Source organism: Vigna umbellata, chromosome 9 (genome assembly GCF_029865625.1).
Source record: "Vigna umbellata cultivar VRB3 chromosome 9, Vumbellata_1.0, whole genome shotgun sequence".
Classification (NCBI taxonomy): Eukaryota; Viridiplantae; Streptophyta; class Magnoliopsida; order Fabales; family Fabaceae; genus Vigna; species Vigna umbellata.
In genome coordinates this window covers 24,793,191-24,817,351 of record NC_142173.1, presented here as the reverse complement: position 1 = coordinate 24,817,351, position 24,161 = coordinate 24,793,191, and the positions used below count along the sequence as shown (strand labels likewise).

General features: G+C 36.9%; 3 protein-coding genes and 1 pseudogene across 4 annotated transcripts; 3 read left to right on the top strand and 1 right to left on the bottom strand.

Moving 5' to 3' along the window:
* Positions 1–6,423: 6,423 nt before the first annotated feature.
* On the top strand, positions 6,424–7,621 carry LOC124830221 (uncharacterized). Its single transcript, XM_088099343.1, has 3 exons — positions 6,424–6,470; positions 6,773–6,798; positions 6,898–7,621. The coding sequence occupies exons 1-3, from the start codon at positions 6,424–6,426 to the stop codon at positions 7,338–7,340; spliced, it is 516 nt and encodes a 171-aa protein (XP_087955469.1). The 3' UTR covers positions 7,341–7,621.
* An 866-nt stretch (positions 7,622–8,487) lies between these two features.
* Positions 8,488–10,006, top strand: LOC124830220 (uncharacterized). 2 transcript variants are annotated; one of them, XM_088098172.1, is made up of 3 exons: positions 8,488–8,699; positions 8,796–8,942; positions 9,566–10,006. In XM_088098172.1, the coding sequence occupies exons 1-3, from the start codon at positions 8,529–8,531 to the stop codon at positions 9,704–9,706; spliced, it is 459 nt and encodes a 152-aa protein (XP_087954298.1). In that variant the 5' UTR covers positions 8,488–8,528; the 3' UTR covers positions 9,707–10,006. The 2 variants fall into 2 exon arrangements, with proteins under 2 accessions (XP_087954298.1, XP_087954297.1); XM_088098171.1 differs by having other exon boundaries at positions 8,489–8,699; positions 9,563–10,006.
* A 138-nt stretch (positions 10,007–10,144) lies between these two features.
* Positions 10,145–21,908, top strand: LOC148193019 (uncharacterized). Its single transcript, XM_088098170.1, has 3 exons — positions 10,145–12,563; positions 12,672–12,739; positions 15,353–21,908. The coding sequence occupies exon 3, from the start codon at positions 17,143–17,145 to the stop codon at positions 18,721–18,723; it is 1,581 nt and encodes a 526-aa protein (XP_087954296.1). The 5' UTR covers positions 10,145–12,563; positions 12,672–12,739; positions 15,353–17,142; the 3' UTR covers positions 18,724–21,908.
* LOC148193020 (phosphoribulokinase, chloroplastic pseudogene) lies at positions 12,748–15,353 on the bottom strand (annotated as a pseudogene).
* Positions 21,909–24,161: the final 2,253 nt, after the last annotated feature.

Below are 24,161 nucleotides of genomic sequence, written 5' to 3'. Positions count from 1 at the left end.
GTTCTTCTCCAACACCTTAGCCCTCTCAACCATGGCAGGAAATGTCCTTATGCACAAGCTTGAAATCATGACTTTCAAGTCACTCCTTAGGCCGTTCTCAAACTTCCTACACTGCCACTCCTCGTTGGTGGCCATCGTATAAAACCGAACAAGGTGCTTGAACTTGTTGGTATATTCTGAAACTGTCATCCCACCTTGAACCAGTTGTAAAAACTCCACTTCCTTCGCAAACCGTACGCTGTCAGGGAAATACTCCTCGTAAAACTTACTACGAAATACTTCCCAAGTGACAGGACGTTGAGCTTCTACCAGAATAGCTCTTGTGCTCGCCCACCAATGGCTTGCTTCCCCAGTCAACAAATATTCTGTGTAAGCCAACCTGTTCTCGTCCGGACACCTCTTTGCGTTGAAGATTCTCTCCATGTCCCCTAACCATTGGTCTGCCTCATCAGGGAGGCCCTTTCCATTGAATTTAGATGGATGGTGTTGGAGAAAAATCTCCAAACTCCATTCGGCATTTGGTTGGGCAGCGTTTGAAGAAGATGCTCCAGGCGCACCTCTAGTTGCAGCCAGTATCTCCATCAATTGTCTTTGCGTGTTTTCAGAATTAACACGCGAAGCCTCCAAACCTTGCATAGCAGCTTGGTTTTGCTGCATCAAGGTAGCATTCTGCTCCAGTAACGTGGTATTCTGTTGATGCAGTCTTTCCACCACGGTTTCCAACAATCTAGTGTTGCTGGACGTCTCGGACTCATTCGGTTGAGGAGGAGGAGGCAATCTAGGTGCCATTTGTTCTCTGGATACAGAGAAAACAAACTAACGTTAGTTATGTTCAAGAGTTAAAATAAAGTAACTCATTAAACATACAATAAGCACACAGCAAAACACAGTGCACTCATAACCCTACAGTGTCCTTTAACAAGAACAAAACTGCTCTGATACCAATAAATGTAACATCCCAAAATACAGTAATCACTATAATTCAGAATTAATTACAATTAACAGTAATCATAAACAGTCTTTGCATTAAAACAGAAATAAAAGCCTACTGGCTAATATTTACAGTAGCTGCTCCAAAATAAAACAGCAAATTACAGTACAGCACTTTACAGTGTTCATAAACTAATCAAAATATAAAACAGTTCTGGATAAAACGCGTCTGCAGTACTGTACACAGAACTGTTAAAATACAGTACAGAAAATAACTAACAGCTACTATGGATCTAATCTCTACTGCTCCGATTTAACTTCCACTTCTACCAAGTTGGCATCCTCCAAATTTTCTTCTTCCAGCATTGTTTCAAGGGATGCACCACCATCTGCTCACATCCACAACGGATGATCATTGCATTTGACAAGACGGAAGTACATGGACAATAGACAACACAATGGAAAACGCAAGGGTAAGCTTATAATATTTAATTTATACAATTAACACATACGTTCACATATCAATTCAAGCGTGCAGCACATAAATTATCAATTCGCAATCATAAAATAAATATAAAAGACAGACTGTCCGGACTGTATGAACCATGTAGTTACAAGCGTCCATGCACCCGAGTGGTGTACAAGCCGGGATATACCTAATCAGCTACCACTCGAGGTTAGCCCCTCGCCCATATCTAAGCGATGAACGAAGAACCTCCTGCCATTCCCACGCATGACTACCCCCTTCTACGTGAAGATGAGTATCACGGAATATCAGGACGGACAGCGAGTCCTAACTTATCCAGGTTCATACTTTACCATTCAATATTTCACATTCAACACATCAGAGACGTTCCTCCTTGGAACGCTCTTTAATATCCACTTCCAATAATTTCTTCAAAATATATCATTCGTTCATAATAACCAGTTCTCTTTATTCCCTTTCTCATTCTGTGTTTCATTCCCTTAACATTTTACAACATTCATCCTTTGATCAAATAAAACGAAAGTATTACAGTACTTTTGACCACGCGTTTCTGAATAAAAGAAACGAACCGTGTACTCACTTAATACGTTTCAATACTTAATAATTTGAAAATACTGATCTTTAAAAGAGGTGGATGATACTTAGAAAGATTTTGAGTGTACAGAGTTCAGGTAGAATCCAAAGGATAAAACCAGTAAGAAAATGTTTAGATAAACAACCAATATAATTGAATTTCAGAAAAACAGCACTGCCAGTCAAAGAACGAACGTTCAGAATTTCAATTTGGACAAACATCAATTACGTTCGCTCAGAACTCAATAATAAGGACGAGCGTTCAGTTAGAAACCGAACCCTGCTGTGGACGAACGCTAGGTCAATGACCAAGCACGAATCAGCACTAACGCTGGTTATAACCCAAGCGCTTTATAGGACGAGCGTTTCGGTATAGGACCGAACGCCAACTTTGGACGAACGTTCAGTATAAGGACGAACGCTCTCTAGAACTAACGTTCGACATAAGGTCGAACAACAATAAGGACGAACGCTCGACATGAGGCCGAACGTCATTGAGGACGAACGCTCGACTTAAGACCGAACGTCACTTATTTATAAAGTTTTAAATATTGATCTATACTGAGCAGAACGAACGCTCATTCACTCAATTGGGGGACGCTCGTTCTCGAGCAGAATTCATTCCAAATGAATGAATTCCAATCTAAGTCATGTTAACCAAAAACCGAACGGTCTAAGACCGTACAGTGACGAACGACCTTTTAGCAACAGAGAATGATCAGAAAATTTAGATTTTTCACACTTAGTAGAATTTTTCCAGATTTCCATTTTCCAACTTTATACTTCCATTTCAGGTTTAATTCCCTTCAAACATCATCATCATGCAGATTTCAACATTTAAAATCATTCCAACCACACAATAGCCATTCTCCATTCATCCATAATCAACTCAACATGCATTTAAATCAAATTCGACATCAAATATAATTCATACAAGCCGTATCAGTTCATGACAGATTCATCCAAACCAGAATGCATATCAGATATCAGTGATCATTTCTAACAACTCAACTTCATATTTTTCACACATGCAAAACAAACCAGAAATCATATTCCATATCAGTAAACGTTTCTAAATACTCAAACATCATGCTTTCCATATATGCATCTCAGATCATAAATCAAACAGTATAAATTAAACATATAAACTTCCCTTACCCGGATTGAAATTCAACTTGTCCTAGGTGTAGAAATGGCTTTGTCCAACACTTTTTTCTTATGATCTTGACTCTTCCGAACTAAAATCTAACCAAATTTTACAGAACACTCAGTATACCAGTTTGCATGCAACTAAAAATCCTATTTTCCAGAAACCTAAAGGATGAACTACCGCGAAGAGACTTACCAGGTTGGATTTAATTTCTGTTCGGTCCAAAATGAAGATCAAGGCTGGACGAACTCTCCTATGGTGCTGAAATCGTGATTGGAGAAGAGATATAAGTTTTTACAGTAAAAAGGAAGTTCACTAGTTCAAGAGAGAAGTTGGAGAATATGAAAGGGTGAGTTTCAGAGGTTGAAGATGAGTTCGTGTAAGTGAAAGTGTGTTTTCGAAAAGTCTGATTTTGTTAAACTAACGTTAAAATTTGAGAACTACTCACATGTAGCCACATGCACACCAACTCTGATTTCAGAAACTTCCAACATGACAAGTGGCATGCTTGCATGCAGACTTTAGTGCGTTTTAATGAAATCAGAGAATGATGGGCGTGGTGTTTTGTGCACGTCAGAGGGAATGGGATCAGTCTAGGGAGTGGTTTTAAATGGCTGGGAATGAGGTGGAAAGCATTAAGAGTGATGTGTCAGGATTAAATTGGGCTAATTATTAAGGGTCTCACAACTATATCTTTTATTAATTTTCTCTTAGCATCTTATTTTCTATTGGTTTTTACTCTCTTATTTAATCTCCATATCATCACATTTAAATTTAAATAAAGCATTAACTCTACTAAACAACAGTACATATTCATTTTTTTTCAACCATCCACCTCTTTTACTCACAAACCAGCTTTTTAATTGGAAATTATTTCTCAGTGGGTCACTGTTACGCGCCAAAACGTGGTGGCCAAGTTGTCTTAATGGCGTATGAAATGAGATTAGCATCACGTTATCAGATTAGGAGTGGTTTGGTTGGAGAGATTTGAAAGGAATAATCCGAAAAGAAATGGTCGTTCAATTCTTGTATATTTGTAAGTTGAATTGGTTTTTGTGTGTTTATTCCACATGTTTCGGGGGAAGTTTTTGCGTCACAATCTTATATTGTACTTAGAGTTTTTCTCAACTTTCTTTAGAAATATTTTTTCCTCAAAAAATATTTTGTATTACTTATTATAAGTGAAATTTACCTAATATTAGGTTGAACATTAACATTTTAGTAATAAGAGAATTGTGAAAAGAAAACGTGATAACAAAATTAAAATTGATCAAAGTTTATTTTGAGAAATCTACTAAATCATATGATAATAAATTTTTAATATGATTATTAATTTACTTTCTATCATAACTATGTTCAAAATCTATTATTATAACAGGTTTAAGAAAATCTATCATAATATCTTTTTATTATGATGATTAATATATTACTTTACATAAAATGTTTCAATCTTCTAATTTATTTTAAATCATTCATACATCTTCTCTTTTTCCTATTCAACCACTCATCTATTTTTTTTTTTCAGTTCTTTTATGTATCTCTCTTAGTTCATATATATATATATATATATATATATATATATATATATATATATATATATATATATATATATATATATATAATTTTTTTTTCTTTCATGAACAACCTCTTATAAGACTCTCGAACATTTTAATTTTAGTCTAATTAGTAATTGAAATATTTTGATTAATAAAATAAATTTATTTTCGTTTGTATGATCTAAATAATTAAGAAGAGCATGTTGTGGTGGGTCAAGATGTGATCTGAACCGGAAAGTTGGTTATGCTAACAAGAGCTATGTGATAATCTTCTCTTCTTCCTTCTGTTTTCTATTTCTTTTATTTTTTTCTAACAAAACGAAAAGCCTACGGCCAGATTCTACGGCGCGAGTTTGAGAGGAGGAGAGATCGAGTTATAGAAACCAAAACGTGGTAGGCATAGGGGGCGCGATTTTTTGAGAAAGGGAAGGAGATTCTTCGGGATTCTGGAGTTTTTGGGCAAACTTGGGAGAAAGTCTAATTAGGAACAAAGCGAAGAGGACGAAGGAGAAAGAGAGAGCGCGGAGGACGTGAGTTCGGTGCGCGAGCAGTACGAGATTAGGGTTTTCGGGTTTAATTGTGAGAATATATCGAACCAGGTATTAGAAAACTCACCTAGTCTAAATTCATGCTTATAATGTGTATTCTGTTATGCAACACGATATGGGTTTATTTCCAATATATGGGTGTTATCTTGGTGCTCGATTATTTCGTTTGACGTTCAAATAGTTATGTCTGTATTTGCAGTATATAAGAATGGTTGTTTGTTGCCTTGGTGCACTTGTTATTGTTCTCGGTTATGGTGTTTTTGTGTTTTAAACCTTTAAATGTCAGATTGTGGATGTTGTAAATGTATATGGAATGTGTTCTCCTTGTGTTAGAGTGATTTCCACTTATTTGGTTGCTGTGGTGACTAATTCATGTGATTGGTGTGTATTACAAGTGCCTAAGTCCCTTTTTCATATGCCTACCTAGTTAACTAGGTGTTACCTCTGAACTGCATTATATCATTGCAAGATCATTGATTCACGTGACATGCAGATGAGTTGACATCTATTTTACTGTACTGTTGTGTTGCTGCACTGTTTGGATGACCCTTTTAAAACTAAATCCATTTTTGCAATGGACATATACAAGTCTAACAGTTCTTAATATTGTAAATTCGTAATATTAAAAAAGCTCTAGAATTTATACTACGCATTTTGTCAAGTTTGTCAAAAGTCCAGTTAAAAAATGAAATGAAAGGTTAGAAGACGTGAAAACATGGTGTGTTCTTGACCCAATGTGGAGACGAGTTATGTCTGCTATGCCTTTCTACCTTGCTTAGCAATAACCAATTCAAAGGGTTGTTGGAATTTCGAAAGTTTTGTTTTTTGGAGTTTCGAAAGATGGTCACATTATGTTTTTGGGTTGAGCTTTAGTGATTATTTGACATTGGATTTGTCCGGATCTTGAAACCTTTTGGGATGAACATACTATGAAATGTTTTTTGGATTTGGCCAAAGTTGTTGGAATTCATTTAATTGTTGTACTAGGTTTGTTTTGGTTTTGGAAGGTTTCTTATAACAGGATTGTATGGTGGTGGAATATGGGTATCCGATCCTTATAGGAACATGCAATCCTTAAATATTGCCTAAGATGTATAAGGTTTTGGTGCTTTTGTACAGGTGGGGGAATTGCTTCTAATCATATTTAATGCTGATTGTTTTCAACATTAGGAATAGATTATGCCACTTTTCAGTGTTGGTATTCTTCTTCTGAAGAGCAAAATCAGGTAGTAGATGTAAAATTTTGCTCTAACAAAATTAAGAAGTGAGGCCTGGATCAAACCACCAAAATTATCAATAGATAATCATACTGTCAATTGTTTTCTTAATATTAGAATGTGCAAACAAGCTATTTGCGGCACATCAGAGGGGAAGGGAAACGAACATGCAGTCGATGGATCACTGATTCAACGGAATATTCATTTTTAGATTGAATTGGGTTTCTCTTTTGATTCTGTTTTACTTTTTCATTCCCCACTTTATTGGGGATATCGACAGGGACACTGACCCTTTTTATATCCTGTTGTAGCACTTTGGGACATGGGGCAGCGACTGGTACATTACGCTAAAATAATGCAAAAAAAACTTGAGAAACATAGAAGTTTGTCAAATTAAATTTGATTATTAAACATTGACATTATTTCATATTCTAAGTTGAATGCAGATTGAAGGAGAATAAACCACAAAAATTAGTATTTTGTCTCTCCAATTTCTTGATAAGTCAGAGAACAGTCACGGACAGACGCACGAACACCACCAGACCAGTAGCGATGTCTTCCTCTTCTATCACTGCCACAACCACCATAACAATTCAAAGCTCAGAGCCATCAACCTCTTCATCTCAGAACCAACAACAGCAACCTGAAGAAGTACTTTTCCTTCCCCTCAATCGCAAGAAGAAAAAGGTCAGTTGGAAAGAGGGCACCGTAGACAATGAGTTTATGCAGAAGAAGAGTTCCAAGAAATGCTGTATCTTCCATAAAGAGAGGCCCTTTGATGAAGATGACAGCGATGAAGATGAACATCACTCTGACAAATGCCCTCACGACAGTGGGTTTTGCTGTAAGAATCATGATGAAGCTGGCCCAAGTAGCTAGAGAATTGATTCAGCTGAGTGGTGATTAATGAAAGCTAAAGAATATATTTGTAGAGTAACTGGTGACATCGTTGAACTTAGCTTTGCAACTCAATAATTATTTAATTTTGGTTGCAATTATAAGATTACGACATTGAAACTAGAGAATGTTCAGTTTAAATTTGAGTGTCACAAATAATTGCCTACTTTAGTAGTGAAAGAGTTTCACCAGTTTTTGTCACAATTCCTGTGTTTAAAGAATGAGGGTTCTTTTCGAAAAGAAAATTTGTTCTTTTGGTTTGACCCTTCGGTCTTCTCTACTGTACCATACGTAGACCAGCCCCCGATATGTTGTGGAATAGCTCACAAATTCACTCAAAATCAACTACCACACAAACACAGAAAACAGCAGTGCAAGCGCCGGAAACGATAAAGAACAAGCATACATAACATGATTTGAATGAAATATTATTGACTGAGAAAGTTTAATAAATCAGAGATTACAATATGTAAGTTTCTCTCTCATGGCAAACTTCTCACTTGAGATAACTAAAATGTTACAACTCATAGTTAACCTAATACAAAGTGTACAAGGTCCTATATATACATGGATTATGTTATAACGATCAAACATGAGACATAAACTCAAATCTGAATCAGACGATTTAACCAAATTGTACATAATATATACTAGACGATACAAGACTAATAATCTTATCTTCACATGTATTGTTTATTGCATGTAATTTTTGAATCATTTAACTATAACAGGAAACTCTTAAACAAGATCATTCTGAGTTAAATCTTCACAATTTATGTGTACGTGCTTTTATCTTACTATTTTAGTTTATTAAGTTAAAATTTAATTGCTATCATTTTTATTATTTTATTGAGTAATGATTGTTTTCATAATGCTATTATTCTAGATAAATTAATTTATTTGTGTGTTGATTATTTATATTGGGAAGGAAAATTATGAGATTTTTTTTATTCATATGGCTATTATTTTTAAGATAAAATAGTGTTAGGCATTACTATGTTATTAAATAGGCTGTAAAATGTGCATAAGTGTATGATTTATTATGATAATTAAAATGAAGGATTGAAAGTCAACTTTGGGCAAGGAAGAAAAAAGTGAAATTTTGAGAACATATAAAAGAAAGAAAATAAATTAAGGATAAGTTTGGAATTGGATTGGGAGAGAGTGAAAATGGAGTTGGAAGCAGTGAAGAGGTATTTGGAGAAAGGAGTGGGAACATCATCGGAGGTTGATGCTTTGCCACCGAGGTTTTTGGAACCCCTAATAATGAATTCGCTTAAGGTTGATCTCATTGAACCTGGTCGCATTCTCTGTTCCATGAAGATACCTCAACGTTTACTCGTACGTACACTCGCTCACGCCTTTTTCCTCTTTCGTTTTTTTATATATATTTTTATTTTCTCGTTTTAATTCTCTTATTGGATTTTGTTTGTACAGAACGCTGACAATACGTTGGAAGGTGGTGCCGCCGCTGCGCTGGTGGATGTGGTGGGTTCCGCCGTGATTCCCACCGTTGGGTGCGGTCCGAATACGGGGGTTTCCGTTGAGATTAATGTTTCCTACTTGGATGCTGCCTATGTCGATGTATCTCACCAAACTATCTATCTTCTTTGATTATTGATTTGTGATTTGTTATAATGATCCATTTACTTGATAAATGAATCATAGTAACGGGGTCAGGTTTGGTTTGGGTGACTGATTTTTTTTCCTTTAATTGCTCTTTAAAATGCAAGCGGTCACCTTTGGTGTTTCTTCCTTGGATTTTCTGTCACGTTGTATTGAATTGAGTGACAGTGCCGTTAGAAGAACATTAATTTAGTGTGTATTCGGGGTGAAGGGGGTAAACGGGATGTGGGTTTTGAATTTCCGAGACTTGGTTGCTGAAATGTGTAGTTTTTGACCAAACATGTTGCTCAAGTTCTAGACATGGCCACCTTAACTTCTCTGATTATTTGGTAACTATTTTGCAAATGATCAGAAGAAAAGTAAAAATCTTTTCTATGTTAGGTAGGTGGGGGTGTGGTGTGTTGGAGAACTTGATTGGTTGACATGACCTATTCTTTGAATTATTGCAATACCAGACTGATTGTTTCAAACATGTATTTGGAGGAGTGGAATTTTAGGAGTTGTTATTGTGGTTTCTGATAATGGATGTAATGCAAAACTATTACTGCAGTAATAATACTTTTACATTGTTGTGTAAGGAGGAGATTGAGATCGAGGCCAGAGCACTGCGTGTTGGGAAGGTTGTTGCTGTTATAAGCGTAGAGTTCAAGAAGAAAAAAACTGGCAAAATTTTTGCCCAGGGACGACATACCAAATTTCTTCCTGCTTCCAGTAAATTGTGAAGGACCAAATTGCACCCAAATAAACGGTTCAAGTTAAATGTTGTCTCGCCTTTCTGATTAAGTTTCCTCAATCTCATGCAATTACTTCAATACTTTGAATTTTCTGTACCAGTTATTGTTGTTACATAGGGGCTTCTCCTTATTTTTAAACGATGAGGGCCATGTATGCTCGAAGTGGTTTTTTACCTTTTTTACTTTGAATCTTATAATGCATGTATATATTTGAATCTTGACAACAATTTTTACTTAAATCTTCATTTAATGATGGATATATAGTCATGTGGAGCTATGCTTGTTCTTTATTGGTCTTCTGAGCTGGTCTATTCCAAATAAGTTCCTTTTGAAATGATACTCGTTGTTTGCACTTCATTATAGCAATCGTATAATTTATTTCTCACGTTTCATTTTATACAATTTAGCTCTTTCTCATCATGGCAGCAAATTCCCCATAAGCTATCTGTCCATCCTGCACAACAAATCTTCCATTAACCCAAATAACAGGTTGCCAACTTTATAATCAAGTGTTGAAGAAGCTTATGACAACTACAAACAAGCGCTAGATAGCAGGAAAAACAAACGAATACTTATTATGTTGTCTTGATCAATTTCTTTGACAATTTCATCAATATGGACATCCTACAAACCGAAATCCTTACAAGCCTGTTGTATCTCATCAATGGTTATGTACGCACTTCCATCTTTGTCAAGATAGGAGAAAGCTGACACCAGATTTTCCTCCCTCTCCAACTTATTCAAGTGAACCGTAGCAACAATGAATTCACCATAGTCAAGTGTCCCACTGTTATCAATATCTGCCTGTAACGTGCAAGATCATACATCTTGTTCAACAGTTAAATATTCACGGCAAAACAGCACAGATAACAAAAGCAAATGGTCTTATTGCATCCATGAGATCCTTGATTTTAGTCTCCATTAGATCAGATAACAAAAAACCTATGACTTTTTGCCTCTCTTGTGTATGTCTCGTTTGAAAAACCAAAGTGTATTGTAAAAAATAACTACTGTCGTTTTTCTTCGCTGCACTAGTGAGGGTGTTTGATTATGGTTGATATAATCAGAATGTATGTATCTTGGGTGTTTGATTATGATTGATGTAATCAGAAGATATGTATCTTGTTGTATGTTTGATTATGGTTGATATAATCAGTATGTATGTATCTTGTTGTTATGATTGTTTTATCGGTAGCTTATTCCATACATGTTTGTGTTTGTGTGTTTGTGAATGAAATTATCGGTGATGATTGTATAATGTATTATACGTGAGCAGATGTTATTGCAGATGTTCCAGAAGCATGATATATTCTTGAGATGACGGGAAAAGATTTGGGTTTCTTTAAAAAACTCTTTTGGTATAGACTTTTGAAACAAAGTAATTGTAGTTGTTTTATTTCCTTAGTCATTTTAATTACTTTTGGAATAATGTAACTAGACAAAGTTTTTAAAATTATTATGTTTTAAATAAATTATGCATGTTGAACGGTTAAGGTTTTTGAAAAATACATTTTCACACTATGATAAAGTTTTGAAATTTACCGATTTTTATAAAACCGTGACATTTCAAAATTTGGGGTATTACACTGTCGTCTCCCCACATTGTTGTCTCTCGACACCGTCATCTCCGACCTGCATTCTCTGCTTTCTTGTGAGATTGTTTGATCTATGCATTCTTTGCTTTCGTCTGGATAATTAGGTTTTCTTTCTTGCCTTCAATATTACGTATTTGAAATTGTGTTCTTGACTTGCAAAAGTCACGATTTAGGATCACACATTTCGTAGCCCATTTTCCCCATGGTTTATGCTTGTCTTTGCTTGTTTCCATTCAATATTTGCTTCATGTCAATGGTATTGTACTATGATGCAGTTATAAATACATTGTAGTCCTTATTACTTAATCATGAGTTGTCACTCATTACATTGTAATTGGACTCTAATAAGGAAATGAGTTCACAAAATATGATCTTGGTTCAAAAAAAATTTGATAGTGATATTAGAGCTATATTCCTTTTGGGTCTTCCTTTGTAGTAAGGAATGATAACTGAAGTATCCTTTGTATAGCTAAATTTTTTATCTAGAACACATAAAATAGAGAAAAATCTTAATTATAAACTCTTTACAATTGTGAAACAGTATTCAAGGAAAGAAGTGTTTGTATTTCATATTTACTTGTGTGAGTGAAATCTTGTAAAAAAACATCTTATTATAGTTAAACATCTTATTATAGATAATCTTGGTAGGCGTTTGTATACTTGTGCTTAAATTTAAGGAGTGTTTAAATAAATAATTTAGAGAAACTTTGTATGTTTTATCTAAAGAGACATTGTATATTCATATAATTACGAGTGATATTTTGTCTTCTTGTAAGTTAGACATAATTTTTTAAACATATTTTAATCGTATGTAATTTGATTGAAAAATTGGAATTGGCTCAATCGGGACGAATCGATCACTACTGGAAAATTGGGATTTACAGACGGCATTTTACCGAAGGCCTTGAAGCCGTCGGTATAGAGGTAATTACCGAAGGCTTATAAGCCGTCGGTAAGGACCTCACTAACTTAAGTCAGAAATTAGGTTCCTCGTGCCCCAAATTCATTTTCATCAGCCTCGTCGTTTTGGGCGTATCCTCCCTCTCTTCACACAGTTGCCTCCGTTGGTTCACGGTCTGTCACTTTATCGGTGAGTAACCGGCGGTGGTTGGTCACGGTGGTCAGTGGTGCGTCCATCGGTGTTGGTTCACGGTGCGTGGTGGTTTTCGGGAGTCCGAGGCTAGGGTTCGTCCTAGGTTGGTTCTTTCGTTGAGGGCTGGTGGTGTGGAGGTTGAGGGACTTTGTTGGAGGTAAGTTCCACAGAACTTCATTCACACTGTCATGTTCATTTTGGTAAAGCCTAGATAGTGTTGCTGCCTTCATCTACTTTTCATTAACTTCTTAGTATACGGTTGAAGGAACTTGGTTGAGGGCTGCGTTGGAGTGGCCGTTGTGGGGCGTTGCTGTCAAGGCTATCTCGGTTGAGGTAAGTTGTTCGTTTAAAAATTGGTTATCAGTTAGAATGTTGTTAAATCTGTATGATTTTGTTATGGCATCAGTGTATGTGCTTGTTTGATTGAGAAAGATTGGTTTGTAATTGGAATGAGGGGCAAGGCATTGGCATGCCAGTTAGAAGGTTTAAATAACCTTTAACCGTAGTATAGGAAAATCAAAGAAAACGAGGAATACAATTAAACATTAGTCCTAAGTTTCAATTAATGTAAAAGTTAAACTGTGAGTGACAGAACTTTCCTCAAAAGTTAAATAAAAGAAGGATTAATTGAGTGAAATAGTTGTAACGATGAAATGAGAAAATGAGAAACTTACATTGGGTGCAAACCTTCAATGACTAAGATTGTGAGAGGTTTGATGAGGTCAGGGGGGTCCAAGAGACCAGTGACATGATTGTAGATTGGTTTTTGAACAGCAATTCCATCTTTGATTGCTTTAACTTGGTCATACATGAGATCAAAATCGTTGGCTCTAGGGTCAAGGGAAGTGACTCCCTTGTCCTTTTTGCCAGTTCTATCCAAATAGTGGTAATCATCCAAGCATATGACTGTAGTGGTGTGACTGATGATAGTGTTGGAATCAGGGTTGCCACCCTTTGGTGGTTCTGATGCTCCTCCAAACACACTGGTAAGCCTCCTCATGAAGGTAGTTTTTCCACAACCTAAGTCAGCAGCCAGACCAATCAGCACTGTGTGTTGGTCACTTGCTACACATTTTATCACATAGCTTCTGCCACTGTTGATACCCCTCTTGCTGTTCCTCCCTTGTGCTGTAGAATAGTACCTGCTTTTGGTGAAAACTCAGTTGTGTTTTTGATGGGGTTGAGATGGAGCAATTTATGCTGAGAGATTGTGTTGAGTACAGAGTGGAAGCTGGCATTTTCTGTTTTTCCCCCTCTAAAGAATTTTCATACAAGAGATGTTGGAGTGGCCTCTGTTGGAGGGTTATTAAGGAAGTTACATTCCAAGAAGTTATAAGTACTAAAAGATATAGCCTCCTATTTACTAAAAGAAGTTATAAGTACTAAAAGAAGTTATAAGTACTAAAAGATATAGCCTCCTAGTTACATTCCTCTGTTGGAGTGGCCTCTGTTGGAGTGCCCTCTGTTGGAGTGCCCTTTATTATCTATATAGCCTCCTATTTACTGCTATATAGATTACAAGCAAGGAGTTATAAGTACTAAAAGATACAATTATTATATGCACAGTAAACTTCACTACGGAAAAACAAATAATAATAATTACTCATTAAAAACAAATTCCTTTTCTTTTGAATTTTATCACTGTAAATGTTTAAGTGATGGTTTATTTAAGTGTGTCCTTTTTGACCTTTAAACCAGTTAAGTGTGCCCTTTACCATGACCAAAATTAACTTTACAGTAACCTTTTATTTTCCCTCTCTCATTTACCATTTACACAATTTCATACTGGGCCAGTTGGCCTTCACTTTCTCTGTTTCCCAAACCTGGATCCTGACTCAAACACCATCATCATGTTATGAGTGCAATGAAAGAGTATAAAAATCAGCCTAAAATGTCACAGAAGTAGGAAAATTATAGGGATGTGTTGATTTGATGTATGTCTGATTCTAATAATTGGTGCCTTGTCTGGCACCTTAGAATTTAGAAGGAAGGTTTAGTGCTTTTTTAGTTGTCGTTGGCCCATATGTATGTGTCACCTATATAAAAGTTTATCAACATTTATCATTGTGTGATTCTGAATTTATGTATGTTTTAGTTATTAGGATTTAACTTTATGTTCTGTTAATGGACCTAGACCATGATTCTGAAATAGAGCAATTGAACAGTGAGGCATAATTAAAGATCCTGCCAAATGGCAAATTTCTTGAACTTAAAGCAAGTATCCTCTTTTGTATTTGTCCATTGAATTTATTGTTGTTATCTGATGAACCAATATTTTCCTCACTTCACTTAGTTTAATGTGCTAGAATTAGTCGGGGAATTATGCTTAAACGTCCGGTATTTTCCTGTTTTTCCTAATTGTGCTTAATTTGATCGGAAATTCTTATTTTAACTAATTTGAATTATCTGAGCTTATTGTTTTGCATTATTAATTATGGGAAAATTTTGGATAACTTTTTGGAACATTAGAAAGCTAAATGAGAAATGGAAATTGAGCCAATGCATCTTAGCCATTTTTATTTTCGCTGGCTGCCGCGTGAATGTTGTGTCAACTTGTGTGTCTTCGTTTGAGTTCAATTCTTATCCGTTTTCCATGCAATTTTTTTTCATAGTTTCGTCTGGATGTCTATTTTAACATATAGTTTTTACTTTGTTCAAATTCATTCTGTGCTGTTCCCAGTATTTATTTTACTCGCATATGTCAGTCCAGTGATTACTGCTGTTTGTGTCAACTTGTGTGTCTTCGTTTGAGTTCAATTCTTATCCGTTTTCCATGCAATTTTTTTTCATAGTTTCGTCTGGATGTCTATTTTAACATATAGTTTTTACTTTGTTCAAATTCATTCTGTGCTTTTCCCAGTATTTATTTTACTCTCATATGTCAGTCCAGTGATTACTGCTGTTTGAGTGATTTCTAATCCGTTGCATTGTTTGCTTGCTGTTTAGTAATTGTGGTGGCTGGAATTGATCATTGGACAGTGCTAAAACCTCCCAACACTCTTAAACAAGGAATACAACAGCTTGGCTTTATTGAATAGCAAAGAAAAAAGCAGCCACGTCCGCATCCAGCAGCTTGGTTGCAGGTCCAGCACGTCTAGGAGAGAAGCTGCCCAGTAGGGGTGACGAACAGTAAAGCAGGTCCAGCAGCTTGGAAGTGGTGTGAGTATTGGAGCATAGGGTGACGGGCAGCAAATGGAGGTACACGGTCCAGCAGAAGCAGGTGTGTGCTTGGAGAGAATGGGAGGTGCACAAGCAAGAGGCTTTCACGTCCAGTAGGTTGGATGGATTAGGGAGAGTCGCCACGTTGGAAAAAGGGTGGGTCATTCACCCTTATTTTGGGGAGCTGAAGGTTAGCGTTTTGTTTTGGGGGGAAGCAGCAGAGAGGCCACCAAGGATGGAGGGCTACGGCTGAAGTGGAGGAGTGTTTGGAAGAGAACGGTAGCAGCTTTGGAGGCTTTTGGGGGGGAAGCAGCAGAGAGGCCACCAAGGATGGAGGGCTACGGCTGAAGTGGAGGAGTGTTTGGAAGAGAACGGTAGCAGCTTTGGAGGCTTTTGGGGGGAACGTTTCAGGGGGGGCTGGAGGTGTGAGAACCAGCCACTACCGATTGAAGATCTTCATTTTGGCAGTAGCACGCGAGATTTTTCTTTCTTTTAAATAGAATCACGTGAATATTGAGATGGAGGGTGTGTCATGGCCTGGGATGCACACGGTGAATTACTTTGGAAGCATTTTTATGTATGGTGATTCATTGGAGAGTTACGTTCCAGCATAGGAGAATGGAATTTTATGCGCTGATTTCATCTTTCACATGCGGTCATTTTATTTTGTTTCCTTTAGATTTGTGTCTACATACTTTCTTTTCTTTTAGGTAGCTGCAAGCGGTATGCACAAGCTAAATTCACTTACTTTGCTGAATGAAGTAGCTTAGTCCGAGATTTTATTTTCAATGTCATGAGATTTTAATTTCTTGTTTGCTTTAGGAATGTGTTGAAGATGCTGAATAGAACATTTCACCTTTTAACTCAATATTACCATTTACTAGCATTAAATAATGTTTTACTTGATTTAACTTTAAAAGCTTGCACCGAGAATTTTAATGCATTAATAGTAGCACCGTGCTCATTTATCTTGTTTTACTATTAGTGTTTTCTTTTTAAGTGTTGATTTAGTGATGAATAACATTTCATTTCTTTAGCTTAAGTGTTGTGTTTGAATAGTATGTCAAGTGTTTCTTTATTATCTGCTGCATTTTAATTAGTTCACACATATTGTTTTAGAACCGTTCGATCATCTGTAGGACCGTTCGGTCTTCATGCTTTGTTCATTTATTTCAGTGTTTTCAATTATGTTTGGTTGTATTTAAGTTCCAGTTTTAATGTAGTTCATTTCTAAAGACAAAAACATTTTCAAAACCCCCCCACTACGTGTTTGATCTGAGACTGAACCAAAATTGGTCCTTGAGAGACGACCTAGGAGTCACTTCCTAGTACTATACTGCATTCTTTTATGCACAACTTTTGTTGGGAGGTGCGACCCTTCTCAACAAAATGGCGCCGCTGCCGGGGACCAACGGTTCGGTCTTAGGTCTTTTGTTGTGTTAGTGTGTGTTGTGTTTTGTCTTGTCTTGTGATGTGATGTTTTGTTTTGTGTGTACGTGTCGCATGTTCAATTGTGTTGTGTTTTGTTTGTTTCGTAATTTTTAGCATTCCCTTTCTACCTTTCCCCTTCTCTTTCCATGTCTACCTATTTTGATTTTGTGAATACTGCTTATTCTGCCAGTGCCTCTGATTATGATTCTCCTTCTGCATGTTACTTTGATTGTGATTCATATTCTGCTGATTTATATGTTGAGAGCAATATGGCTCATCCTCCGACTTCTGAGAGTTCTCTTTGGGAACCGGTTCCACCTACTGAGGATGATGTTCATTGCGTTCTCAAGACTGGACTGATACATTTGCTGCCTAAGTTTCATGGTTTTGCAGGTGAATGCCCACTCAGACATTTGGAGGAATTCCACAGCATTTGCTCTTCAATGAAGCCTCCACATGTACCGGTTGATCACGTGTTCTTAAGGGCATTCCCACATTCATTACAAGAAGCAGCAAGGGATTGGCTGTATTGTCTTCCTCCAGGATCTATCACTTCTTGGGAAGATCTTAAGCATATGTTCTTGGATGAATTCTTCCCCGCTCAGTATGGTTACAGCAACGATCCTAGATGGAATGACCCTAGTTTGGGATGGTATGATGCTCGACAACAATATCAGGAAGCACCATCTCAGAATGCTTGTATGCCTCCGCCAGTCCAGCAACAACAACAGCTGCAACTTTATGAGTCTGCCCAGATAGCTCCTCAACCTTCTACTTCTGAGCTTACATTGCAGGAATTGTTGGAGCAGATGACCATGCAGAACCTTCAGTTTCAGCAAGAGAACAGAGCACACCTTCAATGTTTGAGCAATCAGATAGGGCAGATGACCACTCAACTCAATCAGGAACAGTCTCAAGATTTAGAGGAATCACCATTTCAGACTATTCTAATTCCTGATGATGATAGTGGCATCAACATAGAAGATGGGGAGAAGAGTCATGAGCTTATTGTTGCGCCATCTACTTTCCCATCATCCTATGTCCCTACCCTTGCACCTGAGGAGAGTGATGAATATTTTGAGGAGCAGGCAGAAATAAGCAGTAATCCTGAACCAGGTAGACCACCTTCATCTTCCCACACTTTAGCAATCTTCAAGGAAGAGGAGGTAAGCATACCTCAATTTGATTATGTTGATGATTATGTGGTTGAGAGGTATGCTGATGATTATATTGTTGTTGAGTCTGATTTTAATTTCCCCTCTATGCATGATGAGAACCAACTTTTGCTGTCGCATCCGAATGTTTATTCTGCATGCATTGAACATGAATCTGAGTCTGTAGTTGATATTGCTTGTGATTTTGAAATTGATTCATGTTCTGAGGATGTATCTGAGGTTCAGTATGATAATTTGGGTGTTATACCCCTGCATGTTATTTCTTTGGAACCACATTGCACTAACCCTATTGCAGGAGGTACAAATGAATTTGACCAACATGCACCCATGCTGGAAGACAAAGGTGCCAGCATTCACGAAAGTTTCAACATCAACAGGCACCTGCTGAACCTGCGAATCAACAATCTTTGCTTCTTAGATCCAGCTGTGGATGATATCTCCCTGCTAGATCAAATCTGGAGGATGAAGCAATTCTTCCTCAAAATTTCCTTGCTGGATCCTGTGGTGGAAGACATCTCCCTGAAAGTCCAAAATTGGCAACTGCCACCATGATCAGGGGAGTTTTCCTTTTCTCTTCTCCCCCTTTCCCTACTTTTATTGCACTCGTCCATGATCTGTTGATTGTTCTGATTTATGATCTTATGCTTATGACACATTGAGGACACTGTGTAGTTTAAGTGTGGTCTATTGGGGGAGATTTTTTATTTTTCTTTGTTAGTTTTTGTTTTCTTGGTTAAATTTTTTCTTTTCTAGGTTATTTTTGTCGTGTCTTGTGTACAGTTCTACATGTTTCTCTTGATTTCTGGACTTTGATTAGGTTGTAGATGTGTCTTTCACTTCATTGATACTCTGATTTGTTTGAAATCCTTGCTTTTCTCTGCTTGGGAAGATGATTATGATGTTTGAGAGGTTGATTTGATTGTGACATAAATTACCCTGTGTGAGATTTGAGCCACTTTATGTTCTTTCTTGTGTGTGATATGTCTCTTGACTGCTTGCACATATGCCTTGGCTTGACTCTTATTGATAATTCTTGATTGATATGCATGTTTGGAAGTGATAAAGGCAGTTTTGTTCTTGAGCCTCTCTAGCCAAATAAGCTTACCTTGTTCTAATCCTTTGAAAACCCTTTTGAGCCTATACTTTCCTCCATTTCTTTGTTTTGAAGCTCATACACTAGCCCTAAGTGAAAAACCATGAGTACCTTAACCTTAGGGAATTTTGGAGCCTTGGAAGTGTTTTGGGAACAAGTGTGGTCTCCTTGGGGATTCTGATGAGTTGGCTAGTTAGTTCCTCTTCTTGTTTTGTTTTTGTAAATATGTGGTGTATCTTGTCTCTTGAAATTGTGTGCTGAATAGAGAAAAGAAAAGAGACAGGATGGAAAAAAAGAGAGCAGAAAAATAGTGAAAAAAAATGTGAATAATTGTGAATAATGGAGTCAGGAAGAGGATTGAATTAGAGGTTTTGGGTGTGATTTGACTGTGTTTACACTTGTTCCCCATTGCTCCTCTATTTCTTTTGGTTTGTAGCTTCTCATCCATATTTATCCTACCTTGTCCTTGGCCCCATTTCACCCATAAAAGACCTTTTGATTTGAACATGCATATGTTTTGAGTGTTGATATTAGAGGTTTGCCAAGTCTGTTGTTCTTTGCTTTCTTGAGTGCATTGAGTTGAAATTCTTTACCTTATACACTTGAGAGATACGGTGATAGTGCATCTGTGAGGTTCTGTTGCTTTTGATTCACCTCTTGAGCTGATTAATCATTTTGCCATGTCTTGAATTGCTTGGATGATTTCATGAGTATCTGCTTTCTCTGATTCATTCTGTGTTGGAATTGTCTACTTCTTTTCTCTGTCCAGATTTCTTGAGGACGGTGTAAATTCTGTTTGTTTCCTTGTGAGTCTTTATTTTCTGTGTGTCGACGTTGTGTCACCTTCTTAAAAGCCCTTTGAACTATTCCCTGATTTGCGTCTTGATTTTGCCCAGGAGTGCAAAAGACTAAGTGTGGTCTATTTTGATGAACCAATATTTTCCTCACTTCACTTAGTTTAATGTGCTAGAATTAGTCGGGGAATTATGCTTAAACGTCCGGTATTTTCCTGTTTTTCCTAATTGTGCTTAATTTGATCGGAAATTCTTATTTTAACTAATTTGAATTATCTGAGCTTATTGTTTTGCATTATTAATTATGGGAAAATTTTGGATAACTTTTTGGAACATTAGAAAGCTAAATGAGAAATGGAAATTGAGCCAATGCATCTTAGCCATTTTTATTTTCGCTGGCTACCGCGTGAATGTTGTGTCAACTTGTGTGTCTTCGTTTGAGTTCAATTCTTATCCGTTTTCCATGCAATTTTTTTTCATAGTTTCGTCTGGATGTCTATTTTAACATATAGTTTTTACTTTGTTCAAATTCATTCTGTGCTGTTCCCAGTATTTATTTTACTCGCATATGTCAGTCCAGTGATTACTGCTGTTTGTGTCAACTTGTGTGTCTTCGTTTGAGTTCAATTCTTATCCGTTTTCCATGCAATTTTTTTTCATAGTTTCGTCTGGATGTCTATTTTAACATATAGTTTTTACTTTGTTCAAATTCATTCTGTGCTTTTCCCAGTATTTATTTTACTCTCATATGTCAGTCCAGTGATTACTGCTGTTTGAGTGATTTCTAATCCGTTGCATTGTTTGCTTGCTGTTTAGTAATTGTGGTGGCTGGAATTGATCATTGGACAGTGCTAAAACCTCCCAACACTCTTAAACAAGGAATACAACAGCTTGGCTTTATTGAATAGCAAAGAAAAAAGCAGCCACGTCCGCATCCAGCAGCTTGGTTGCAGGTCCAGCACGTCTAGGAGAGAAGCTGCCCAGTAGGGGTGACGAACAGTAAAGCAGGTCCAGCAGCTTGGAAGTGGTGTGAGTATTGGAGCATAGGGTGACGGGCAGCAAATGGAGGTACACGGTCCAGCAGAAGCAGGTGTGTGCTTGGAGAGAATGGGAGGTGCACAAGCAAGAGGCTTTCACGTCCAGTAGGTTGGATGGATTAGGGAGAGTCGCCACGTTGGAAAAAGGGTGGGTCATTCACCCTTATTTTGGGGAGCTGAAGGTTAGCGTTTTGTTTTGGGGGGAAGCAGCAGAGAGGCCACCAAGGATGGAGGGCTACGGCTGAAGTGGAGGAGTGTTTGGAAGAGAACGGTAGCAGCTTTGGAGGCTTTTGGGGGGGAAGCAGCAGAGAGGCCACCAAGGATGGAGGGCTACGGCTGAAGTGGAGGAGTGTTTGGAAGAGAACGGTAGCAGCTTTGGAGGCTTTTGGGGGGAACGTTTCAGGGGGGGCTGGAGGTGTGAGAACCAGCCACTACCGATTGGAGATCTTCATTTTGGCAGCAGCACGCGAGATTTTTCTTTCTTTTAAATAGAACCACGTGAATATTGAGATGGAGGGTGTGTCATGGCCTGGGATGCACACGGTGAATTACTTTGGAAGCATTTTTATGTATGGTGATTCATTGGAGAGTTACGTTCCAGCATAGGAGAATGGAATTTTATGCGCTGATTTCATCTTTCACATGCGGTCATTTTATTTTGTTTCCTTTAGATTTGCGTCTACATACTTTCTTTTCTTTTAGGTAGCTGCAAGCGGTATGCACAAGCTAAATTCACTTACTTTGCTGAATGAAGTAGCTTAGTCCGAGATTTTATTTTCAATGTCATGAGATTTTAATTTCTTGTTTGCTTTAGGAATGTGTTGAAGATGCTGAATAGAACATTTCACCTTTTAACTCAATATTACCATTTACTAGCATTAAATAATGTTTTACTTGATTTAACTTTAAAAGCTTGCACCGAGAATTTTAATGCATTAATAGTAGCACCGTGCTCATTTATCTTGTTTTACTATTAGTGTTTTCTTTTTAAGTGTTGATTTAGTGATGAATAACATTTCATTTCTTTAGCTTAAGTGTTGTGTTTGAATAGTATGTCAAGTGTTTCTTTATTATCTGCTGCATTTTAATTAGTTCACACATATTGTTTTAGAACCGTTCGATCATCTGTAGGACCGTTCGGTCTTCATGCTTTGTTCATTTATTTCAGTGTTTTCAATTATGTTTGGTTGTATTTAAGTTCCAGTTTTAATGTAGTTCATTTCTAAAGACAAAAACATTTTCAAAACCCCCCCACTACGTGTTTGATCTGAGACTGAACCAAAATTGGTCCTTGAGAGACGACCTAGGAGTCACTTCCTAGTACTATACTGCATTCTTTTATGCACAACTTTTGTTGGGAGGTGCGACCCTTCTCAACATTATCCTTTCTTCATCTCTTATTTTCCCACACTCTGTCTCCCCTGGAAGTTCCCTCTGTTAACATTAAGACTTTGGCTTCATCATTCACCTTTCACACCACAATACAACAACCACTCGTACTTTTCTTGAACACCAAACTTAACTACATTTTCGTTTGGTACCTCAAGTGTGCTGAAAACAATTGACACTAACAAAAATGTCCACAAGTTGTACAATGTACCTTACACAAGTGGATCACACTAGAATCAAACAATTAGGGTCAAGTGTATGTAAGTATAGAATGTGCCAGAATAGGTGCATGATGTTTGAACATATAAGATGTGTAGCCAACAATGAAAGGAGTGTAAAAGGTAGTTGGAAAGTTGTGTACTCAGTTCAGAAATTTGTACATATATACACATCATGAAATTCACAATAATGCAATAGTGAAGGTGGAAAATGTAAAACAGACACCTGAAACTATGTACCCAAGTTCAGTTTAGCTGAAAGTAACCAAAAACATCCTGAAAAAGTAACCACCATACAGTCACGAGAAATAAAAAGGTTTCATAAGTCCATCAAACCCATGTTCTGCTGTGTTCACAGACCCAATCAAACAATGATGAATCTGTAAAATTTGAAACTGCATAAATTTGAAACTGCATAAATTTGTTCTTTATAAACCAACTTAATTGGTCAATCTTTCTTTCTCTTGCATTCAGTGTCCTACATTAGTGACATATAAAGCCTAGTTTTCTTCTCACTAGACCAGAACCTGTATGTAAACACAAGTACACAAAACATCAAAGAAAGAAACATTATAATTAAAAGGTTATGTGATATACAACAGTAAAGTACAAACAACCTCTAATATACGTAGATGATTCAAAGTTTATACTTATTTTGACGCTACTTCAAAACAGATTGACAAACACCGTTTTGGTAACATTGAAGCTACTGGTTTGAACCACAAAGTCTTCACAGTATTAAAAAATCAGAAGAAATTACCACCAAAGCAGAGAAAAAACTGCACCATAATTTTAGAGTTCAAACTGTAACATCAAATTAGGTTGACTGGCCTCTTTCTTTTTCACTATTAGTAGAAGTATAGGGTTTAGGAGTGACGAGAGGGTCGCACCTCTCACAAAAGTTGATTGTAGTTATTAATGCACTATAGTTACTAGGAAGTGACTCCTAGGTCGTCTCTCAAGGAGCAATATTTCGCGGTTCAGTTTTAGATCTTTTCTACGAAAAGGGGGGGTTTGAAAGTTTGTTGTTGTGAACAAAAGAAATAAATTGCAGTAAAAATAAATTAAAACAGTGAAAACCGAAACAGTTAAAACAACAAACCAAAACAGCAGTAAAACAAAAGACAGTAAAAACATGCAAAACAGTAAAACTGAACAGTAAAAACGCAGACTTCATCAGATTGCTTAAAACCGAAAATAGAACCGAAAACTTAAGATTGCTCAGACAAAAAAAAACGAAATTTCAGCAGTGCAGAAATCGTTAATTCCAAGCAGAAAACAGTTGCAGAAAACTTAAGTTCAGAAAGCAGTAATTGAAAACAGTAAAACAGAAACGGAAATTTTCACAGCAGAATAGTAAAAACCAAAATTAAAGTGCAACAAAATGTTAAACAGCAACAGAAAATTCAAGATGGCAGAAAGCATAAGGCAGAATTTAAATTGCACAGAAATTAAATGT

Coding starts and splice junctions, on each gene's coding strand:
- LOC148193019 (XM_088098170.1), top strand. CDS start 17,143: ATGTCTACCTATTTTGATTTTGTGAATACTGCTTATTCTGCCAGTGCC.
- LOC124830221 (XM_088099343.1), top strand. CDS start 6,424: ATGCCACTTTTCAGTGTTGGTATTCTTCTTCTGAAGAGCAAAATCAG. Junction 6,471..6,772: donor CTTCTGAAGAGCAAAATCAG/GTAGTAGATGTA, acceptor ATCCTGTTGTAG/CACTTTGGGACATGGGGCAG. Junction 6,799..6,897: donor GGGACATGGGGCAGCGACTG/GTACATTACGCT, acceptor TCATATTCTAAG/TTGAATGCAGATTGAAGGAG.
- LOC124830220 (XM_088098171.1), top strand. CDS start 8,529: ATGGAGTTGGAAGCAGTGAAGAGGTATTTGGAGAAAGGAGTGGGAACA. Junction 8,700..8,795: donor AGATACCTCAACGTTTACTC/GTACGTACACTC, acceptor TTGTTTGTACAG/AACGCTGACAATACGTTGGA. Junction 8,943..9,562: donor TGGATGCTGCCTATGTCGAT/GTATCTCACCAA, acceptor TTGTTGTGTAAG/GAGGAGATTGAGATCGAGGC.